Source organism: Morus notabilis, unplaced genomic scaffold (assembly GCF_000414095.1).
Source record: "Morus notabilis unplaced genomic scaffold, ASM41409v2 Scaffold307, whole genome shotgun sequence".
NCBI classification, from domain to species: domain Eukaryota; kingdom Viridiplantae; phylum Streptophyta; class Magnoliopsida; order Rosales; family Moraceae; genus Morus; species Morus notabilis.
Window position 1 is genome coordinate 518,714 of NW_010361515.1, and position 19,692 is coordinate 538,405.

The 19,692-nt window shown below is 33.2% G+C and overlaps 2 protein-coding genes and 1 non-coding gene across 4 annotated transcripts; all 3 read right to left on the reverse strand.

Annotated features, from left to right (window-relative positions):
* Positions 1–2,253: 2,253 nt before the first annotated feature.
* LOC21408899 (peroxisome biogenesis protein 2) lies at positions 2,254–6,069 on the reverse strand. Of its 2 annotated transcripts, none has more exons than XM_010099800.2 (8): positions 5,721–6,069; positions 5,097–5,210; positions 4,828–4,981; positions 4,453–4,589; positions 4,210–4,310; positions 3,861–3,978; positions 3,090–3,256; positions 2,254–2,681 (listed from the first exon to the last, which is right to left on the reverse strand). In XM_010099800.2, the coding sequence occupies exons 1-8, from the start codon at positions 5,808–5,810 to the stop codon at positions 2,558–2,560; spliced, it is 1,005 nt and encodes a 334-aa protein (XP_010098102.1). In that variant the 5' UTR covers positions 5,811–6,069; the 3' UTR covers positions 2,254–2,557. The 2 variants fall into 2 exon arrangements, with proteins under 2 accessions (XP_010098102.1, XP_024022511.1); XM_024166743.1 differs by having other exon boundaries at positions 5,097–5,225.
* Positions 6,070–9,264: 3,195 nt separating this feature from the next.
* Positions 9,265–10,557, reverse strand: LOC21408901 (protein THYLAKOID ASSEMBLY 8, chloroplastic). The gene is made up of 2 exons (XM_010099802.2): positions 9,762–10,557; positions 9,265–9,443 (listed from the first exon to the last, which is right to left on the reverse strand). Exons 1-2 carry the CDS (start codon positions 10,419–10,421, stop codon positions 9,279–9,281), a joined length of 825 nt encoding a protein of 274 aa, XP_010098104.2. The 5' UTR covers positions 10,422–10,557; the 3' UTR covers positions 9,265–9,278.
* A 66-nt stretch (positions 10,558–10,623) lies between these two features.
* Positions 10,624–10,705, reverse strand: TRNAS-CGA. Its single transcript has one exon. It is a non-coding gene; the product is annotated as a tRNA-Ser (tRNA).
* Positions 10,706–19,692: the final 8,987 nt, after the last annotated feature.

Consider the following 19,692-nt stretch of genomic DNA (forward strand, 5'->3'; position numbering starts at 1 on the left):
ATAATAAATATTATATAACTATAATTATAATTATATATTATATCCTTATAATTATATATATAATATTAGTTATTAAATGATTATATTAATATATATGATATTAGTTATATTAGCATGAGGGGTAATTTTGTCAACATGAAAATATTCATATTCCATTTCATTGCATTTGTAAAAGTAGAACCAAACAAATGCATCATCTTTCCTTTCCATTACCATTCTTATTTCCATTCCCATTATCATTCCCTCACTGCAACCAAACGCACTTTTAAGGTGAAATTTTTACGTACTTGCAATGGTTAGGTCTAGTAATTTGTTAGTATAGTACCACAATACACCGTTTGTTCAAATTCATGATTCTAATTCTGCTACATTACTTTTCTCTCACAAAAAATTTGAATAAAAAAAGTTTCTATTAATGGGCTCTCTCACAAAATTTGAATTCAGAATCAGAATCTGAGTTAAACGCGTGAACTAAACAGACCATAAATATTTGTGTATAGTTTCTTTGGTTTTTGGTTGAGGTGCAATTATTTAGTATACTCGAAGAAATTTAGATATCAAATGGGAAAATTGAGAGCAATCTCAAAAATTATGAGTAGATTTTCGGTTAGTTAAAACATTATCATCTTAAATTAATCCGTGTAAATTATCGGAATGTCGGACAACAATTACCAGTGGATACATATATACATGGCATAAGTAACCCATTGATCAAGACATTCCAGTGTCTTTGAATGCTTGCCATTAACAGAACAAGTTGAATAATTTTCAAAAAGTCCATCTCAGGAGCGTGGCAACACTGACACATGTATGGGCAGGAGGGAATCCTGGGTTTAAAATTTCATCAGAAATATTGTAAGAATTAATTATTTCCTCGTTAATAATTTTTTTTTTCTTTCTTGAATGATGCACTAAATGGCTTTCAAGAAATGATTAACAGTAATAATTGCTAGACTTAGACAATGATAGATCCTTTCTCATCCATCGATTTTCACGTGTGAACTGTGAAGAATCACTCTCTGTTGTATGTCATTAAGAGTCAAAGATGGTGGATTTAGTTGAAAAATCATTGTTTATTTTTCCTTGCAATGTGTTGGAATAAACCATCAGTGCCCATTCATTGGTCTCTCAATTTCAAACACTAACCTTTTGTGCTAACTACATTTTCCATCACAATTATGTATATGATAATAAGATTAGGTGTTGTATTAACAAGAGAGACTAGTGCTTAATGATAAGAATTCGCCTATTATAATGGCCGGTTTACTTTTTTTTCTTTTTTTTTTTTTTTTGTAAGATTAGTTTATTAAGCTTCTATTTATCTTTAAATAAACACTTCAAATATTTTTGTAGATTGCTCTAACCCTTGTGATGTATATATATATATCATGCAGGCTCCGTTTCGAGCATTGACCTAATTAAAGAAAATATAGAATATTAAAAACAATCCTAGCAAGAGTCGACAATCAATTTTGAGGCAACTTGAAAGGGTGCCCATATGGGCAATACTTCCTAAGTTTGTAGAAGAGACAAATATTTAAGAAAATTCCTAATTTAAGATTTGAACAGTAAATATACTAGAGTTTGTTTTTGGGTGATTAAAGAATTATTCATGTTATAAGCTAATTAAGAAGATATTTATTAAATCACATGACTTTCCACTCAAACACCAAAATACCAAGCACTGATACCTTGAGTCTTTGACCTACAAAATGTAGGTTGGTGTAAATACAGCCATATATAATTAACAATAAGTCCGACAACATTAGTAATTAATGGGACATCATAATTCAAAGACTATTTCTAATTACAAAAGAAAGACACATCATGTACGGATATCTTCAAGGTCAAACTTGAATCGAGATTTTATTACAAATTACAGTTAATATTTTTAAGTATACTCGATTTAAACAAATGAATCAATTTTATTGGTCCAAAAAAGGACAGAAAAGAACAAATTACATTGCCCCTTTTCTTTTCTTTTTTTCTTTTTTTTTTCTTTACCACAGATCTAGTCCAGTTCAAAAGAACCTTGTACATTAAGAAATCTTCTATTGATTTTATATCATTTTTTAGTTTACAGGAAAATAAATAAATAAATACAACTTGCTGCGTGTGGTTACGATATTTTGCCTGTCAACGAAACGGAGACTTGGATCAAAAATAGAAAAAGACGAACTACAGATGTACATATGCTTGGACGGCAGGTTTCAGGCACTGTTTATTTTACTGAAATGAATATATAGTCAAACCCTTTCCTCGGCTACCTACAGACAAGAATATGCCTAGGAGAAAAACATGATAAAAAGTCGGATATAGAAATTACTCAGAAGATGACAAAGAATGAACCTCTCCGCTCAATAGATCATCAACGAATGATTTTACAAGGTATCTGATTGACCAACTCGAACATTATTTCTGTAGGTAAAGCTTGTAATGCTTGATGGAAAGAGAAAAAATAATAATGATATTTTTCAAACATTATTTCTACTTTGCTATGCCTACTTTGTGTAAATGCTTCTCAACAAATCCCCTTTTTGCATCCGGTAATTAGCCACTACTTTCGAGCAGGATTGACGACCCCGCCATGCCGTTGCATGGCGACTACTGGCTCGTTGCATCTCGAGCATCTGAATGATGGAACTGCAGCACAGCGTGTTCTAAGGCAGTAGTAACAGTATCTGCCAGCATCGGAAATCAAACTATTTTTAAGCTTTCTTTCTTCTCAACTAAACTTGGGTTTATATTCTGAGGAGACCAAAGTTTTGAGATATAAATGAACAAGTCATTTCTAATCACATTATTGTGTTCTAAAATCCTCAGCCCTTCTCTATACCAACAGATTCTAATATTTTGACAGGGTACAGCTCATTGATTTGAAAAGTTTAGCTTGTTCTCAGTTAAAAGTTCCCCAGATAGGAGAAAAGTTTGAGCTAGTGAATTTTAGATAGAAAAAGGAAAAAAGCAGAATAAAAGTTTAAATTAACACTTTAAGGCTCAGTCGATAACAGCTAACTTAAAATAAGTTCAAAATTTCCTCCTTTTTTTCCTTTTTTTTTTTCTATGTTCCTTTTTATGTTTCCATGTACCTGTGTTCACAGGGGAGGGCAAGAAATGGAGTGGTTGGATTAGCTTGGCAAATAGGGCAAGCAGAGTCATCTTCTGCGGAGCCCGAAGATTTGTCCTTGGAGAATGGGCGAAGAAAGTTTTTGACAGATGCTGAGTTCAGAAGAGGAAGGAGCAACAACAACATTTCCTGCAACCAACAAAAGAACTCTTACTAAAAAGTTCCATAAAAGGTGTCTCCATAGAAGATGAGTTTGCAAATTATAGAAGTCAGCACAGAAAAAGCGGAACTATAAAGTATATGTAATGTAGTTATGTGTATATAAAAGTGACTCTTCCACAAGCAATCACACAGCCATTCAGGTGGAAATCACCTCATAGAAAAATCAAGAGTGAACAAACAAATTCATTGTGGTAAAGAAAACAAAGCAGCTAGCTGACACGGCCACCCCACCCCACCACTCATACACACAAAAGAAAAAGAAAAAAAAAAAGGTGAAATGGCCTCACAACGAAACAAACTCAAAGCTTTATGTTCAGATACCCTTAACCATACACGTATCATTAAAATTAACAAGATAAAAAACTGTAAAATTAGCCTTCCTAAAAATTATATTTATACGAATGACTAACAGGGAAATGAGATTATCACAGATTTTTAGCAAAGGTTGAAACATCAAGCACCTTTTGATATCTCGGAATGAAGATTCCTCAACCAAGAATATTACTTGACTCGTAGTATCTCCCAGGGTTAGAACTTAGAAGTGTAAATGTAATGAAGAAGGAGAACTAACCGAGAATTCGTTCCACACTAGCTGGCGGTTCATATACTCAAAGCTAACAGCCCGGTTCATGTTAGGGCTTCCATAGACAAGCCTAGCTCTTAATGCTCTTTCAATAAGATTTCTATACCTGCATCCCAAGTGATGAAGATCCTTAGAGTTCAATACGTCCAAGGAAATTATATCATCACTATTTATTCTGAGGACTTCACATTTAAAGATTTTTCCATATTTGACTGATAATAAATGTATTTTCGAGAAAATAGCACCCTACTAAGTACTGAGTTGTTGTAGGTTAATCTTAATCAACCAAGAAATAATAATAATAATAATCCCCTTTCGAATGTGAACGGTTACTTACTTTCCCGTGTAAAGAAATATAAGCAAGTTGCCAAAAGAAGCAGCTTTATAAAATCCTTCTATCCGTTGTATCAAAATCCATGCTCGCCGTGCCAATGGCCTCTGAAAGAAGAAGGAAACAATTGTGTAAAGCTCAATCGAAAGAAGGAACCAATTGTGCAAAGTTAAATCCATCTGCAGTATCTTCCTTGTCTTCTCCCCTTACTGCGTGAGGAGACAACATAAATGCTAAGAAATAAAGTACCTGCTCGGAATCACCCCATCGACGAAAAGCAGAGAAAGATTGCAAACGAGCCCAGATGTATTGACCACCAACGGTCGCAACACAATACCAAATCTTTTGTGCAACCGTAAGACCAGGTCCTTCCAGGCCAGTTCTAACTGTATAATAGTTTATATAGAAAACGGCATAGTTATGAAAAGAATCGTATAACTTTTCGAAAAGCCCATCTCTATAGTCTTGTTCATTAATTTGGCTACAGAAGCAGTAAAGTAGCAGTGTGATCAAATGAAACATCAGAATTATTATCTAAAATTGGATGTCACCATGTTTATTTAAAAAAATAAAATAATAATAATAATAATAAAACACCAAGGGATACTTGGAACTTCCTCTCACCTTTTCCTCTGGCTTCCGATGCACGTTCATCTCTATACCTCAAATTCATAAGAGCGATCCCCGGAGTAGGCTTATCCACCCAAATTGAGAACCTCCAAATGAGAAACTCAAGGAAAGCATCAAGCTCCGCCTCGTATTGAAATAGCAGTCCTGGCTAATCCCAACAAAAAGGAAGTAATAGTCTTAAACAATGTCAAGAACACAGCTTGAAGCTAATAGTTTAACGCCTAATTGGTGTGATGGACTTAGCAATAAACCAAAAAAGGTACCTTCATTAAAGAGAAGACCTTAACCAGTTGCTCTTTTAACATAGCCGACATTTCGATATCTAGTCTTGCTGCATCAACTTGATTTACTCTTGATATTGTAATCGGGATAATAGACTGCAAAGATGAATCCTACAACATTTGAGCTTGTTTTAATTGAAAAATATTATAAAAGAGCATTTGGAATGAACAATAAAAATCTTATGAACTTCACTTCATGAAACATTCACGGACTCGTATATCAAGTTGTATATTTAAGTTTGTTTTGAAAGAAAATGGGTTCTAGAATTCCAGGAAATCCCATTAATTAGAACCCCATTTACAACACACAGATTCCTGTAAAATCTCGCGTACAATTACATTTGTCTTTTCTGGGAATCAATACCCAGAAAACAGATATTTACAATTGGACAGAAACTATTACTTCTTAATACACAAAATTCAAAATTTCACCAGAAAATTCTATCCAACAGAAACCTAGGGAACAATAACCGCTTGAGAATTGGACAAAAATACAATAACTGAGCATCAAAACGAATCAGAAACAAAGCCAAAATTTGAAATTTGAAACAAAACCCAAAAAAAGAAAAAAAAAGCATGCAAAAAGAAAAAGAAAAAGGAAAGTACCTGGTGGGAGGATTGGAAGTGAGGAAGAAATTTGTGGTAAGTGTGAAGCCAGGCATGTTCTGGAGGCGGAAGAGTTTGGCCACCACTCATTGAAGATGTGTTTGATGATGAAGATGAAGATGATTGGAATAGTGATTTTGGGGGGGTATTGAGGTTTGTTTGACTAAAATTTCAATAAAGTTTCTTCTTTTAATGAAAGCCTTGGAATTGGAATTTGGGAATTGGGGCAGAGGAATGGGGGGGTTTGCTATACTCCGTGGTGTTGCCTCTGCGGCGTGTGTTGCGTGGGAGCTTTCGCCAGCAGCAGGGAATAATGGGGTAGTGGCCTTCTTGTAATTTTCGGCCGTCAGCTGGGTCTATTATTGTTACTATCAACCTCCAGGTTCTAAAAAATGATATTATAATTTTGAATTAAAATATAATTTTAAATGATATTTTTTTATTATAATAAAAAAATTAAATTGATTATTTTTAAATTTTTTTTATTATAATAAAATTTAAATTAGTAAAATGAATCCGGATATAACCTCATTTTATATTTCGATGGCTATTCCTTCAACAAGGGAATTGTTTTTTTTTTTTTTTTTCTTAAAATGAAAAATTGACTGCATGCACAAACACTATAGACCCAAGGAATGAGGAGTTGGTACACCAATCCATGAGTGGACTCGAGTAATGATCTTATTCAACTGACTGAAAAAGAATTTGTCAACTTTTAAAAAAAAAAAAAAAAATTTGTTGGCACTTAAACAGTGCATCTTATATCCCGTTAACATAAGACTTTTTTTGAAAATCCCGTTAATATAAGACTTATTTCAATGGTTATTAATTTTTTCTATAAAACACGCAAAATTCATGACAAATCGACCATAAAAACCTTCAAAATGATATACATCATGCCCATAAATTTATCTATAGTCAAAAAGCTGGGTAATATCCCTTAATCAGTTGCTCTTTTTTTTTTTCCCCTTCCTCTTTTACAGATTTATTTATCTGCGGTCAACAAGTCCGGAAATTTTAAGCTTCATTATTGTTCTTTCATAACTTTCTCTTTCTTGGATCAAATAACTTTATATCTAAAATGAAACGTGTTCCCTTTCAATTCGTTTGTAACATGTGCGTGTAAAATGTGTACAACTATAATGCTCCAATAAAAAATGAAAAAAGAAAAAGAAAAAGAGTATACAATAACTTTCTCGGGCATCATACCCGAAGAAAAAAAAACTAATATCTGAGCCATAAAAAAATTGAATTCTACTTAAAAAAAAATAAAAAGGGAAATAATATAATTGATAAAGTAATTATTAAATTATAACATATTTTTTTAAAATAGTAAATTATAGTATCATTTAATATTTTAAATTTTAAACATTATTAAAAACTTAAAAAATACTTCTAAATCTCTTTTTTCACTCACTTCTCCTCCTGAATATCTATTTTTTTTAAAAATAATAAATTATAGCATATTTTTTAACATAGGTAGATTATAGTAAAACCCACTATAGTTGGGACCGGTGGCTGGCTCTGGTGACTGGAGACTATTTTTTGACAACTTGTTACTGTTTTTTGAAGACCGATGATCATTTTTCGGTGACTGTTTTTCAGCGACGGTTTAATACTGTATTTACTGATAAATACCGTATTTACCATTTAACATTGTATTTACTAATAAATATCATAGTTACCATAAAAGCTGACCACCGACTCCGATTTAACACTATATTTACAGATAAATACCATAGTTACCAACAAATACTGTATTTATTTGTAAATATCATATTTACATGAAAATTTAGTCACTAACTTTGGTGACTGTTTAATACTGTATTTACCGGTAAATACCGTATTTACTAATAAATATTATATTTATCTGAAAATTCAGGCACCGACTTCGGCAACCGTTCAATACTATATTTATAGGTAAATACTGTATTTACTAATAATTACTAGTAAATATCATATTTATCAAAAATTATGGCACGGACTCTTACGACTCTTTAACATTGTATTTTTCGATAAATACCATATTTACCAGTAAATATCGTATTCACTAGTAAATATCATATTTATCAGAAAATTCAACCACTGACTCTGGCAATTGTTTAACATTGTATTTACCAATGAATATTGTATTTATCAGTATATATATCATTGTTACTTGAAAATCTGACCACTGACACTGACGACCGTTTAACATTGTATTTACTGGTAAATATCTTGAAATTCGGCCACCAACTCCGACAACCGTTTAACATTGTATTTACCAGTAAATACTGTATTTACTAGTAAATCACATTTATCCAAAAATTCAGCCACCAACCTGACAACCATTTAACACTATATTTACCAATAAATACCATATCAAGTAAATATCATATTTATCCAAAAATCTGGCCTGGCGACCACTTAACACTCTATGTAGCGGTAAATATCGTATTTACAAATAAATATCATATTTACTATCAATTTTATCAGTATATATCGTTGTTAAGTGGAGGTTATATTTACTGATAAATATCATATTTATTTATAAATATTATATTTATTTAAAAATTCAGACACCGACGCAAATGATTATTATATAGCATATTTATCAGTAAATATGATATTTATTCAAAAATTTAAGTAACTGATAAGTATTCTATTTACTATAAATCTCGTATTTACTCATACACAAAATTCACATAAATGATAAACAAAATTCATAAAAACATGTAATGAGGTTTACATTGGTACCCAAAACAAAGTTTTGAATTTTTTCTAAATAAAAATTGAAGCTCAATTACACGCTTGCAGACAACGCCAAAAACAATTGGAGCCCCAAAAATTATTCGCAACTTCAAGTGGAGAAGAAGGATCCTTTGCTCACGGCGCCATTGGAATTGGTTTTTGCCCAAAGACAAAGCTGGAGATTATGATAACAAATGGTGGAAATGGAGGAGTTCTTAAAAATGTTTATGCAAATTAAAGAAACCATAAAATCTTTGAAAGACAAATCTGGTTGAACGATTAATGCCCAACAAAATCACTAACCACGACACTTTACAAACAAAAGATTAATACCCCGCCATCGAGGCAAATTGAAGCAAAAGACCACAGTGCAACAAAAAACAAAAAAGAAAAAGAATACTTGAACGAAAAAAACCCCAACTATAAATATGCACCAAAATAAAATAAAAATTCAAACCCACAATCACAAATTCGAAGAAATTAAAAACAAAAGAAAAAGGTTGGTGGTTGATTTGATCGGATCTGGTCTGGTTTGAAGGCGGAGAATAGTATTGCCGGATCTATTTCCCGAAACACCGATCGCGAGGCGGCGATCTCCTCTACTGTCACCGGACCTGTCGGATTCGGAGGCCATTTTGCAGAAATCGACGGCGACGAACCATTCTAGAAGAGAGAAGAAGAAGAAAGAGACCTGGGGCGGAAAGAAGGAGAAAGCATATCAGCTGACGGTCGGCTGATGATGGTCGCTCTTGACGGCACCGAAGAAGACGATCGCTCGACTTCGTGATCATCGGAGACTCGCGTGTCGTCCTCGTTCCCGGATCTCGATCAGCGCGATTCAGAGGAGGGAGAAGAAGACGTCGAAGTCGTTTTCTTCGCCGAAAATGGAGCGACTTCCCGGAGATCGGAGTCGCGATCCCGGAGATAGCAACGAGAGAGAGAGAGAGGGTGGCTGAGAGCTTTGAGTGTCGGGGGGAAAAAAAAAAAGAAACCCTAAAAGAAAGGGTAAATATGTCAAAGAATATTTTGTCTGATATTTAAAATTATAAATATGCTATATAATTTATCATTCTTTAAAAACTGTGCTATAAGTAAATATACTATTTAGTGTATTTCCAAAAAAAAAAAAAAACAACTGTATTCCGTTAATAAAAACGCAACACATAAAAAAAAATGTAAAAATTAATGGAATTTAATATCTATATCATAAATTAATAATAGTTTTACATTTTCTTTTCTCATGTAAATTGTTAATTATACTGAGACTTTCTCCAAACTACCCTTTTGAGACCTTCCAAATTCCCTATCTACCTCATCAGCCAAAGCCGCCTCACCAAGCCTTCTGAGCCCCTTACTCAAAGCCCCAACCGTATGATCATCCGCTTCAAAACCACTGGACCCCAATACACCCATCTTCAACATCCCATAAATCCTGACCGTTGATTCCCTCCTCTCTGCGGCAATCACCGCTCTCACCAACCTTATCAGCCCCTTATTATCATCTCCCACGGCCCCACACCCCTCCATCTCTAAATCAAAGATGAGACGGTCGATATCCTCCGCCATCCCATTCTTCTCAAGGGCGATGACCATATCAGCGTAGAGAGACAGGTCGGGACGGTACTCCGATCGGACAGCGGAGAAGACATGGAGAGCGAGGGCACAATGGTCCTGGCGTAGGAGCTCCTTCAGGGCGGCCAGGAGGTCGGATTTGATGAGGCGGGAGAGAGTCTTGGAGGCGACGGTGGGGAGGGTGGAGGGGTCGGATCGGTGGGCCCGTTTGAGGGCTTGGACGGCTTGGATAGCCTCGATGCTCAAGATTCGGCCTTTGACGAGAGGTCCGCGGTTGTCCCGGGGACCGCACCGTATAGGAGCGTAGCTACTTGTAATGGCGGTGGTGGTGTTTGGTTTGGGTATTGGGAGAGGGGTTTTGAGGAAGGGTGCTGGGTGTGGGGGAAGAGTGGTGGCCATGGATAAAGTGAGATGAGAAAAACTCCGAAAATGAAAAACAAAAAATGAAGAATAAAGCGTTCCAAAAATGATCGGACGGTGGAGAGACTCCAGAAATTTTAGCTGAGCGGTGGACTTTAGGATCTTTTTGTGATGACGATTTTGCCCTTCCAGAGAATTTCAATGTTTTTATGTGAAAAAAAAAAAAAAAAAAAAGAGAGTTCGTCGACAGCAGGATTCGAACCTGCGCAGGCAAAGCCCAACAGATTTCGAGTCTGTCTCCTTAACCACTCGGACATATCGACGGCTTTTAAATTTTTAACTAAAACATCATTATTACACAATAGAGGAACAGACTTTATTTGTTTTCCTTTTGTCGTGTTATGCTGCGTTGTTTAGGGGCCATTCGAGTGATGTATCGATCTAAAACCAAAGGAACTTCTTTTCTTTGATTGGTTTCTTTAATTTTTAGAGTTTCCTTTTTCTGGGTCATGATTTGTATGGAGCATTAGGGCAACCACTAAATTAGAACTCGTCATTTTGTTTTTAAGCATTAGCAATATGCATGCTACCATTGGTGGTGGGGACGTAGCAGCGAGAGATAACAAAATTCTCTCAACTAGAACCCAGAGATGAATTCTCGTCATCTATCTGCAACGAAGCTAAATTATGCATTTCATCTACCTATGAAAGATGACTTTTGAAGATGAGGTGATTTTGAAGACCCACGATTAGTTGATAAAAGCACGGTTTAAATTTCTTTCTGTTTCACTTGTGATCTTAATAGATTATTAAAGTGGCCTTTAAATTGCAGGTGTGAAGATATCATTGATCTCTTTTTTTAAGGGAGAAAATAAGATTAGTAGCATGCTTTTAATGCAAAACAATCTATGAGCTTTTTGATTGATAAAACATCTATGAGCTCAGTAGCACGAATAAACAGATCATTGCTTGGCAAGGCAATATTTGTGAACACAATATTTGGCGGTAACGCTCAACATGTAATGGCCCAAATTAGGCAAATATGGGCTTGCTGCGCAACATTTATCAGCGAGTCTTTGTTTATGAGTCAGCAAATTATCGGATACAGCTCATGTGACCAAATTAGTTGAATTATCGTAGTTACAGGGAAGGCATCATGCATTATTTTAGCAGCATTTTCGATATTTAAATTAGTTGGTAACTCACTAATAAGAGCAATATTATCTTTTACCATTAGTGTTTATCATGTACAGTACTTTTTCAACCAATTATATATTTTCATATAACTCTGAGACTTACAGAGATAAAATGCAGTATTACATATATAATCTTACATGTTAACCTATAGTTAATTAAGAAACAAAAATGCCATACCACATATCCATCCAGTGTAGTTTGTAGACCTTAGAATTTGGCTAGTGAAAATTATTACCTCTTTTGAAGCCATAAGAATAAGCCTACCTCCATAGCTACCACGATGTAGTGTTAAAACTGTCTTTGTTAAAGTCTCGTTTATTTCACCGATTCGAGTTTAAAATTTGAGTTTTGCTACAGTAAAAAATTCTCAGAAACAGTCACATCTAATTTTTTGCTACAGTAAAAAATTTTCACATAAAATCACATCTTAACTCGAATTAGTAAACTAAACGGACCTTAAGACTCCTCTTTTTATCATTTTAGAATTCGAGAGTCTATAACTACAAGAACAGGACCGCCCAATGTGGGAGTGGGGTCTTGTGGCAGGTGAGGGACGCCGAATGAATAGACGAAAGGAGTCTAGTTTAGACTTTTCCTTTTCTTGGTGGCCCCGGAGTTGCCCTAATGGCCGAAGGAGATAGAGGCAGGTGAAAAAAAAAAGAAAAGAAAAAAGTCTGCTTCCATAGCTTCAGTGCTACCATCTGTTAACGGGAACTATTTTGTACACAAAGCTCATGCAAGCATCGGCAGCATCATCATGAAAAGCCAACAAAATTCAAAGTGATAGGGAGCTCAGTTTCCAACATCTTTTGATGGACATTCACCCAATTATGTCATGACAAATATGTTGAAACTATATTACAATGTAGCGCCTCATAAGTCATATCATTACCCTTTTTGAAAACTTTTTTTTTTTTTTCCTTTCTTATTTCCCTTCATATAAGATCCAAAGATTACTCCCAGTCTCCCACCAACAACATTTGTCGAATTTTTACTTGATAGGAGTTATCGATGGGATATTTTCCTTTTCAGAGTGCAAAAATACATCAGGACAAATTCATTAGCCACATTGTTAAAAAGTTGCATTTGTGTGTTTTACCACGCGTCATTAGAGTGCTAGATTAAAGAAGCGCGTTTTCAAGCTATCCTTTTTCTTCCACTCATATTTTACGATATAATTGGTTATAAAGCTCAAGAAAGGATGAGATTCTGGTCATGCCTAACTAGTTTTTGCCGAGTGTATTATATGTGTGGTCCATTTAAGAACATTAAGATGTAAAGTCAGTTCAAGTTTGATTCATATTCTGACTTTAAATGCCTTTTTTGTCTGTAGAAATATAAAGAGATAGATAGTGGGTAGCATTTAGCACTGCTCATTGACAATGCATTGGTGGTATATCTATACATACATGTATGTATATATGTATATATATATATATATATGTTCGACTTACTGTTGTATCATAGCTTTTCTTTGTTGTAAGATATACATAAATATAGACATTGTGTAAAACAACAGCTAACTACGTGATAGTTACTGTTTATGGGCTTAGACCCTTCTTGATAATGCACAATGCAATAATTCGCATTAATTCTGAGTACGTATGGCAATATCATTAGGTGTCCATCATTGTCCTTGTAGTCTTAATGAGAACAATGACCCGTGCTTTGAGGAATGTTTTCTGTTTAATAATAATCATAACATTCGCATACATATGAATATATAGTGAACATATACATTAATTAAATAATTTCATAAATATATACCAGACGTAATAAATTAATATGATATCAGAATGGAGAACGGAGATTTAATACTGTTACGTATATGTCTTTCGAGAATTTAATTAGCTTTGACAAATAACCAATCCTATGCTTCAGTTCACGTGGTAATAAAGACTTTGTATGAGAAGTGGTATGGTCAAGGACGTTGCCCTATACCTTCAAGCCTTGCCCACTAAGTGCAATAACTTGAAGAATGTGCAGTTGTGAACTAAATTGATAGTGATGCTTCAACATGTTATAAATCCTGTGTGAAATTTATTTCCTCGTTTAAAACCTTATATATAAAGATAATAGGACATATATGCGACATCCATTAACTTATTAGATGGGGAATTTGTTTAAAGATAAGTGTTTAAACAGTATTAAATGTCTCTATCCAAAATGTTTAACATCTGCCTAGAGCTGTAGACCATCGATAAGGACCTACATTATTGTTTCTAACTCAATTATCCCAAAAAAAAAAAAAAAAAAAAAAAAGTTTCTAGCTATATATGTCTACCTAGGTGGTTCTTAGCCACTGACCGATCAAGTGACTTTTTAATAAAATCTACTGTACATTTATGATGTATGAGACAATATTGCATGGTTTTAGCCATGGCCCTCAATAATTCATATACGTTTACCGGCCTAGTCTATGTCCAGCCTTGTCAAAGCAAAACAAAAATAATAATAACAAAATGGTATTCAATTCCCTGAGGATAAATTCTCATATTTATAAAAAGATGGATCCTATTAAATTTGGTTCTATCTACTTATTTAATGATATATATTTTAGGTGAATAACGGGATCTTAACTCTATAAAATGAATAGAAATGTTCAAACGCAAAAGAGTACTTGTCAATTTTGAGGGCTTGCACAAGTTAATTACCAGTAGATTGAAGACCCGTTTAGTTTATTAATTTGAATTTTTAATTCGAGTTTAGTTGTGATTTTATGTGAGACTGTAGTAAAAAAGTTAAATGTGACTGTTTATAAGAGTTTTTTACTATAACAAACTCAAATTCTAAACTTAAATCGGTGAAAAACTCAAATTTTAAACTCAAATCGGTGACTTATATCGTTGAAAAATTTGAATTCTAAACTTGATTCTACCAGTTTGAATTTAGAATTCGAATCGGTGAAATCAACGGATCTTAAAGCACTTCTAGTTACTTTTCCCCACCTGGCCAGATCTTAACGGCAAACTACTTCATATTAGTTGCTCCAATAGATTGTTATTATATGTGCGCAGCTTTTATTAACGAACTGTGTCTATTCACGTCCAATCATATAATGATCACGTTATAATCAAATGGACATTACAGTAGGACGTAGCTATTTTGGGTCCAAAGACTCCTTATATTTTTACCTCCTGAAATATTTTAATTGCAATGTTTACATTTAACTCTTTTAAAAATTCTAATTATACCCCATGTTTTGACTTTTAAGTATTCTCATATTTTAAACTTAAACTCGAATATAAAACTACACTACATTTATGTAAATTTTATAAATTAGTTAAAATTTATTGTTTCATTCATCTCTAGTTAAGAACTTCCGACTCCGTGATTGATCACAGTAAACTACTCTCTTTTGCACCCTACCACAAAATTTCCATATATATATATATATATATATATATATGTACAGCCGATATTACACACTCTTATCTGGTCTCATATATTTAAAGCTCCCGAGCAGAATTAGTATTTGGTTGCAATACATACCTTCCTTTCAAACAAATATATATACATATATATCTGGTTTAATTTGCAATTTTCATATTGATAGTTTCGTCTTCATCGTTCTGTCAAAAGACCGTGGAATTTCATCATTTAGGGGCGAATAATATCTACATTTTTATACAATCATCATGCATTAAAGTTATCTGTATGATAAGAGACAACCGATTGGAAGTCCTCTCTTTACTTCAACGTTAAAATTAGGAACGTAGAGTTTTTTTTTTTTGGTGGTCTGTTTGATATAGAGTACACATCATTAAAACCTAGACACATTACCCGTCTGGATTTAAATTAATGTCCAATTTTGATGTTTTAAATGGTATTTAACTAACTATTTTATACTACCTCACTTAACGAATTCAAATATTAAAAAATGAAAAATTAATTCTAAATTATCAAATTCTTAAATGACATGATATAATTTGATTAGTTACACGATAATTAGAACACTAAAATTAGACAGAGGATCTAGATTCTATTTCTCTCGGTGGCGGCCATGATTAAGTTGCTCTTGTTAATTGACTAAGCCTCTTGCCTTTTTAACCAAAAAAAAAAAAAAAAAATCTCCCTCACAATGTTAACAACATGACAAACCAGAATTTTTTTAATAAAGGAATACGGGAAGAATTCAAAAGGCAAAAAAAAAAAAAAGAAAGAATCTAAGAATTAATGGGGAACAATTTTCATCTCTTTGTTAAAGGTGCGTTGCTTATCAAGTTTGCAAGTTGTAGAACTTACTGTAGCAATGGTGCGCGGCAATTGGACCCCAGTCATCCCCACAAGTAATTATGCCACACTTTAAGTATATGATTAGAACGAAGAAGAGCTGGCCAAAAGGAGATTTATTAGCCAAGTAAATGTATATATGGCTGCTATGTTTTTAGATGAGGATGACCACCACTTAGTCCCCATCTTTGCTCCAGAAAAAAAAAAGGAAATTCATATATATATATATATATGCATGTATATATGATCTCTTTGTATGACTCATCATCTTGTGACAAATAACATAGCCACGTGGAGCCACTTCAATGGTGGATGCCGCCCCTCTAATGCTCATATAGTCAAATATAACGGCTCCAAAAAAGATCTCTCTTCTATTGTAAAGATTGTGTTGTTACTTGCTATACATATATGCATGTGTTTGATCATGTAGGAAAAATCTTGAACCGTCACTGATCTCTATGCCTTTTGCAAATGAAATAATTTCATGATGTCCCTTTGTTTTGAATTGAAAGGATTATTTGTAAATCCAGTACAACTGGGATCAATGGAGTACAGCAATATTCAACCTTGTCCGAGCAATAAATTTTTGTTAAAACAAATAAGGGTATTGGCTTGTTTTTCATTAGAATACATTATCGACTTTTTATGTTTTTGTTGTGTATGAAAATAGAAGATGTTATTATAAATAGAAAACATTTATACAATTAACAGTTTTTATACAAGGAGGAGATTTCTTCAACTAAATAAGTTCGTCATTTATATATATTAAGAGTAATATAAGTAACTAAAGAAAAGACAACGATTTTAGTGACAATAATACATCAAATTTATTATAAAAGCACGTAAAGATATTAATTTTGTTAACAACGTCTTAGCAAAATGTAGGATCCCCCATTAGTAAATTTGATCGTATATGTTTCAATCGTATATATCACTGATAATTGACTTCCTCCAAATATGACATATCTATTTCTCACAAAACAGATTATATAACACACATCACATGCACGAGCAACTAATGGTAACGACAAACCATGTTAAACATATTATGATTGAAAAGGAATTGAAAATTTTGGTTAATTATAATTAATGATGTTTTTTTTTTCCCCCTTCTTATCCTACCCAAAAAGTTGTACCAGAGATGGTGATCAGATCGAATGCGTAAGAATTGCACTACCACTAAGTAACTGGAGAGTAGTACTGTCTAGTTATATATATATATATATATATATATATATATATATATGTATGTATATATATGTGTGTGTGTGTGTGTGTGTGTCCATGGAGGGACCAGGGTTTTTGTTCTCTCACTAATTAAAAGTAACGATGCAACTTTTGGATTGGCGTGGGGAGCAACAGGGGACACCATATTGGTTGTTCCCACTTATATGATGAAGTCAATTTATTTGCTAATGCCCTCTTTAAAAAGCATGATCATTTGAAAGAGAACTTCTTACAATTATTAACCCTCAACAGATATTCAAAGCATCATGTGTTAGACTGTGTGTGGCTCCAACTCCAACAATATTGTGGCCGGCCATATATATAAAAGAAGATAAGATGATCGACTCAAGTGCTACTATACTACCCGAGTAACCGCACCTTTCTGGGAATATTTAAGGAAACTGGAGGCAGGTCACACTTTATACTTAGGACATCTTTACCAAACCGTAGAAAGTGTGATGAAAAAGGTAATGAGGTTGAAAATAGTATTTATTTGACTATTAAATGGTGTAATGAGAAATAATCTTATTTTTTCGTATGTTTATTAAAATTAAGAATTGCAATGTTATAAATATAATCACGAAAATGTTCTTTTATACAATTTGATCATGATTAACTATATAGTAATTCATTAAAGGTAGATAAGTAAATTTAACATTCATTATACTAAAAGGGGTGTAAAAATTTGCATTGTGTTTCCTGATTTCTTATATTATGTGGGGCTCACTAAATTTTTATTATTGAATTAAACATATTATTAAATGGAAAAAAGAATCACTCCTTACTTTTCATTTTCGTTTGATGCAAAATAAACATGCTTTAAATTTACATGCCTCCAAACGGAATGTGGATGATGAGTTTCATGTGTCATTCACGTGTTCTTATGGGCCCGTTTAGTTTACTGATTCGAGTTGAGATGTGACTTTATGTGAGAACTTTTTACTGTAATAAAAAAATTAAATGTGACTGTTTCTGAGAGTTTTTTACTGTAACAAAACTCAAATCGGTGAAATGAATCCCTTGAGAGCCGGGTTTGAAGAAAGTGTGGCTAGTGTTGTCCAAATTGTTGGTGTGGATTTCTCAACATCAATGCTCATCTATCTACTCTGTTATTTTCAGTCGTTCTCAAATTGTTTCTCACCGTGAGAGATCATGAGAGGTGCCGAGCTCTAATTAGGCAAATACATACTTTTGAGATTAATTAGTAACAAAGTATTGATAAGAGAATAGAGTATTTAAAATATGGAACAAAATGTTCCATTTAGGTGAGGTAATCAATTGTCTAGGATTTCAAATAATATTACGGAATTTCTCCATTAAAAAAAAAAGACTAGGAAAATTCCTTTCTAGAATCATGAAACGTGTCTTTTGTATTTGTTCTATTCAAAGCAAAACCTTGAAATGATGCTATTCTAGCGTCGAGGTTGGGCTTTGCACTAGTGATTGACTCGAGATCGGACCTCAAGTCTTTCTTCCAATCTTGATCTTTAAATTGGTTAGAGGTCAACCGAGACATATTTCGATATTGATCTTGTCAAAGTTCTCTAGTGGTTTCATCCTTCCATCTCAAGGGGGTTAGCCATCGGTACCAATAGGACATGTGTCACACTCTTGATATTTGTGGGAAAATTCACCAATACAAATAAAGAATTTATATTTATTATTTTAAAGAGCTTTTGCAAAGAATTAAGCTTCATAACTCAAGTTTCTTTAATATGTGTTCATTATCAAATGAATTGATCGAAAACTTGTGGATGTGGCTCACAAGTTTATCCTTCCATTTTACAATTTTAATGTGATCAAAGTTCATAAATAATTATATACATATATATCGTTTAAAGTTCACAAGTATATTGTTTAATTTTGTGATTCCAACGCTTAAATCCGTTATAAGTTATAACCATACTCAAGACATTGGTGTGTGAAACTCTTCTCCGGCCCAGTATAGAGAAAGCTCCCAATTAATTACTCTTATACGAAAATTATAGTAAATAACATATTTATGAAATTAAATTAAGTAAATAACATATTTTAAAACTGTTTAAGTAAATAACAGTTTTCCGTGTAAATATTTTATTTACTATTGATAAACAAAATAATTTATGTAGTAAAAAATCTTTATTTATATAGAATAAACTCTTTTACCGGTCGTAAAAAAAAAATTTACGCTTTAAACTGTTATTTACTTAAAATAGTTTTAATTATTTACTATAAATCTGTTGTGTACTTTTCTCCCTTAGTTATATACGTCTATACTACAAATAGCAAAAAAAAAATTTGTCCCAAAAATTTCTCCAAAATCATGAGGTTCAACCAATATTCTAGTGACCGAAAGCACTTTATAATGTTCCCCCGAATTGCATTTCGTTTTCAATGAAAGCATTAATGGACCAAAATTCTTGTTGATGTGAGGCTTTCAAATGAAATAACGGGGGATGGCAGGACAGTAGCTATTCAGTGTGACAATAAAGCCTGGGAAAATTCACAAAAATACCATTGTTATTCAAGTGTGGTCCTAAAGCACATGCACTTCAAGCTCTATGCCAAATAAACATAACTGATCTTTACGTCCTATTATATATATATATATATATATATATATATGCAAAAATAGTAACAAACTTATATTATCAACTATTAGAAATATCTAATT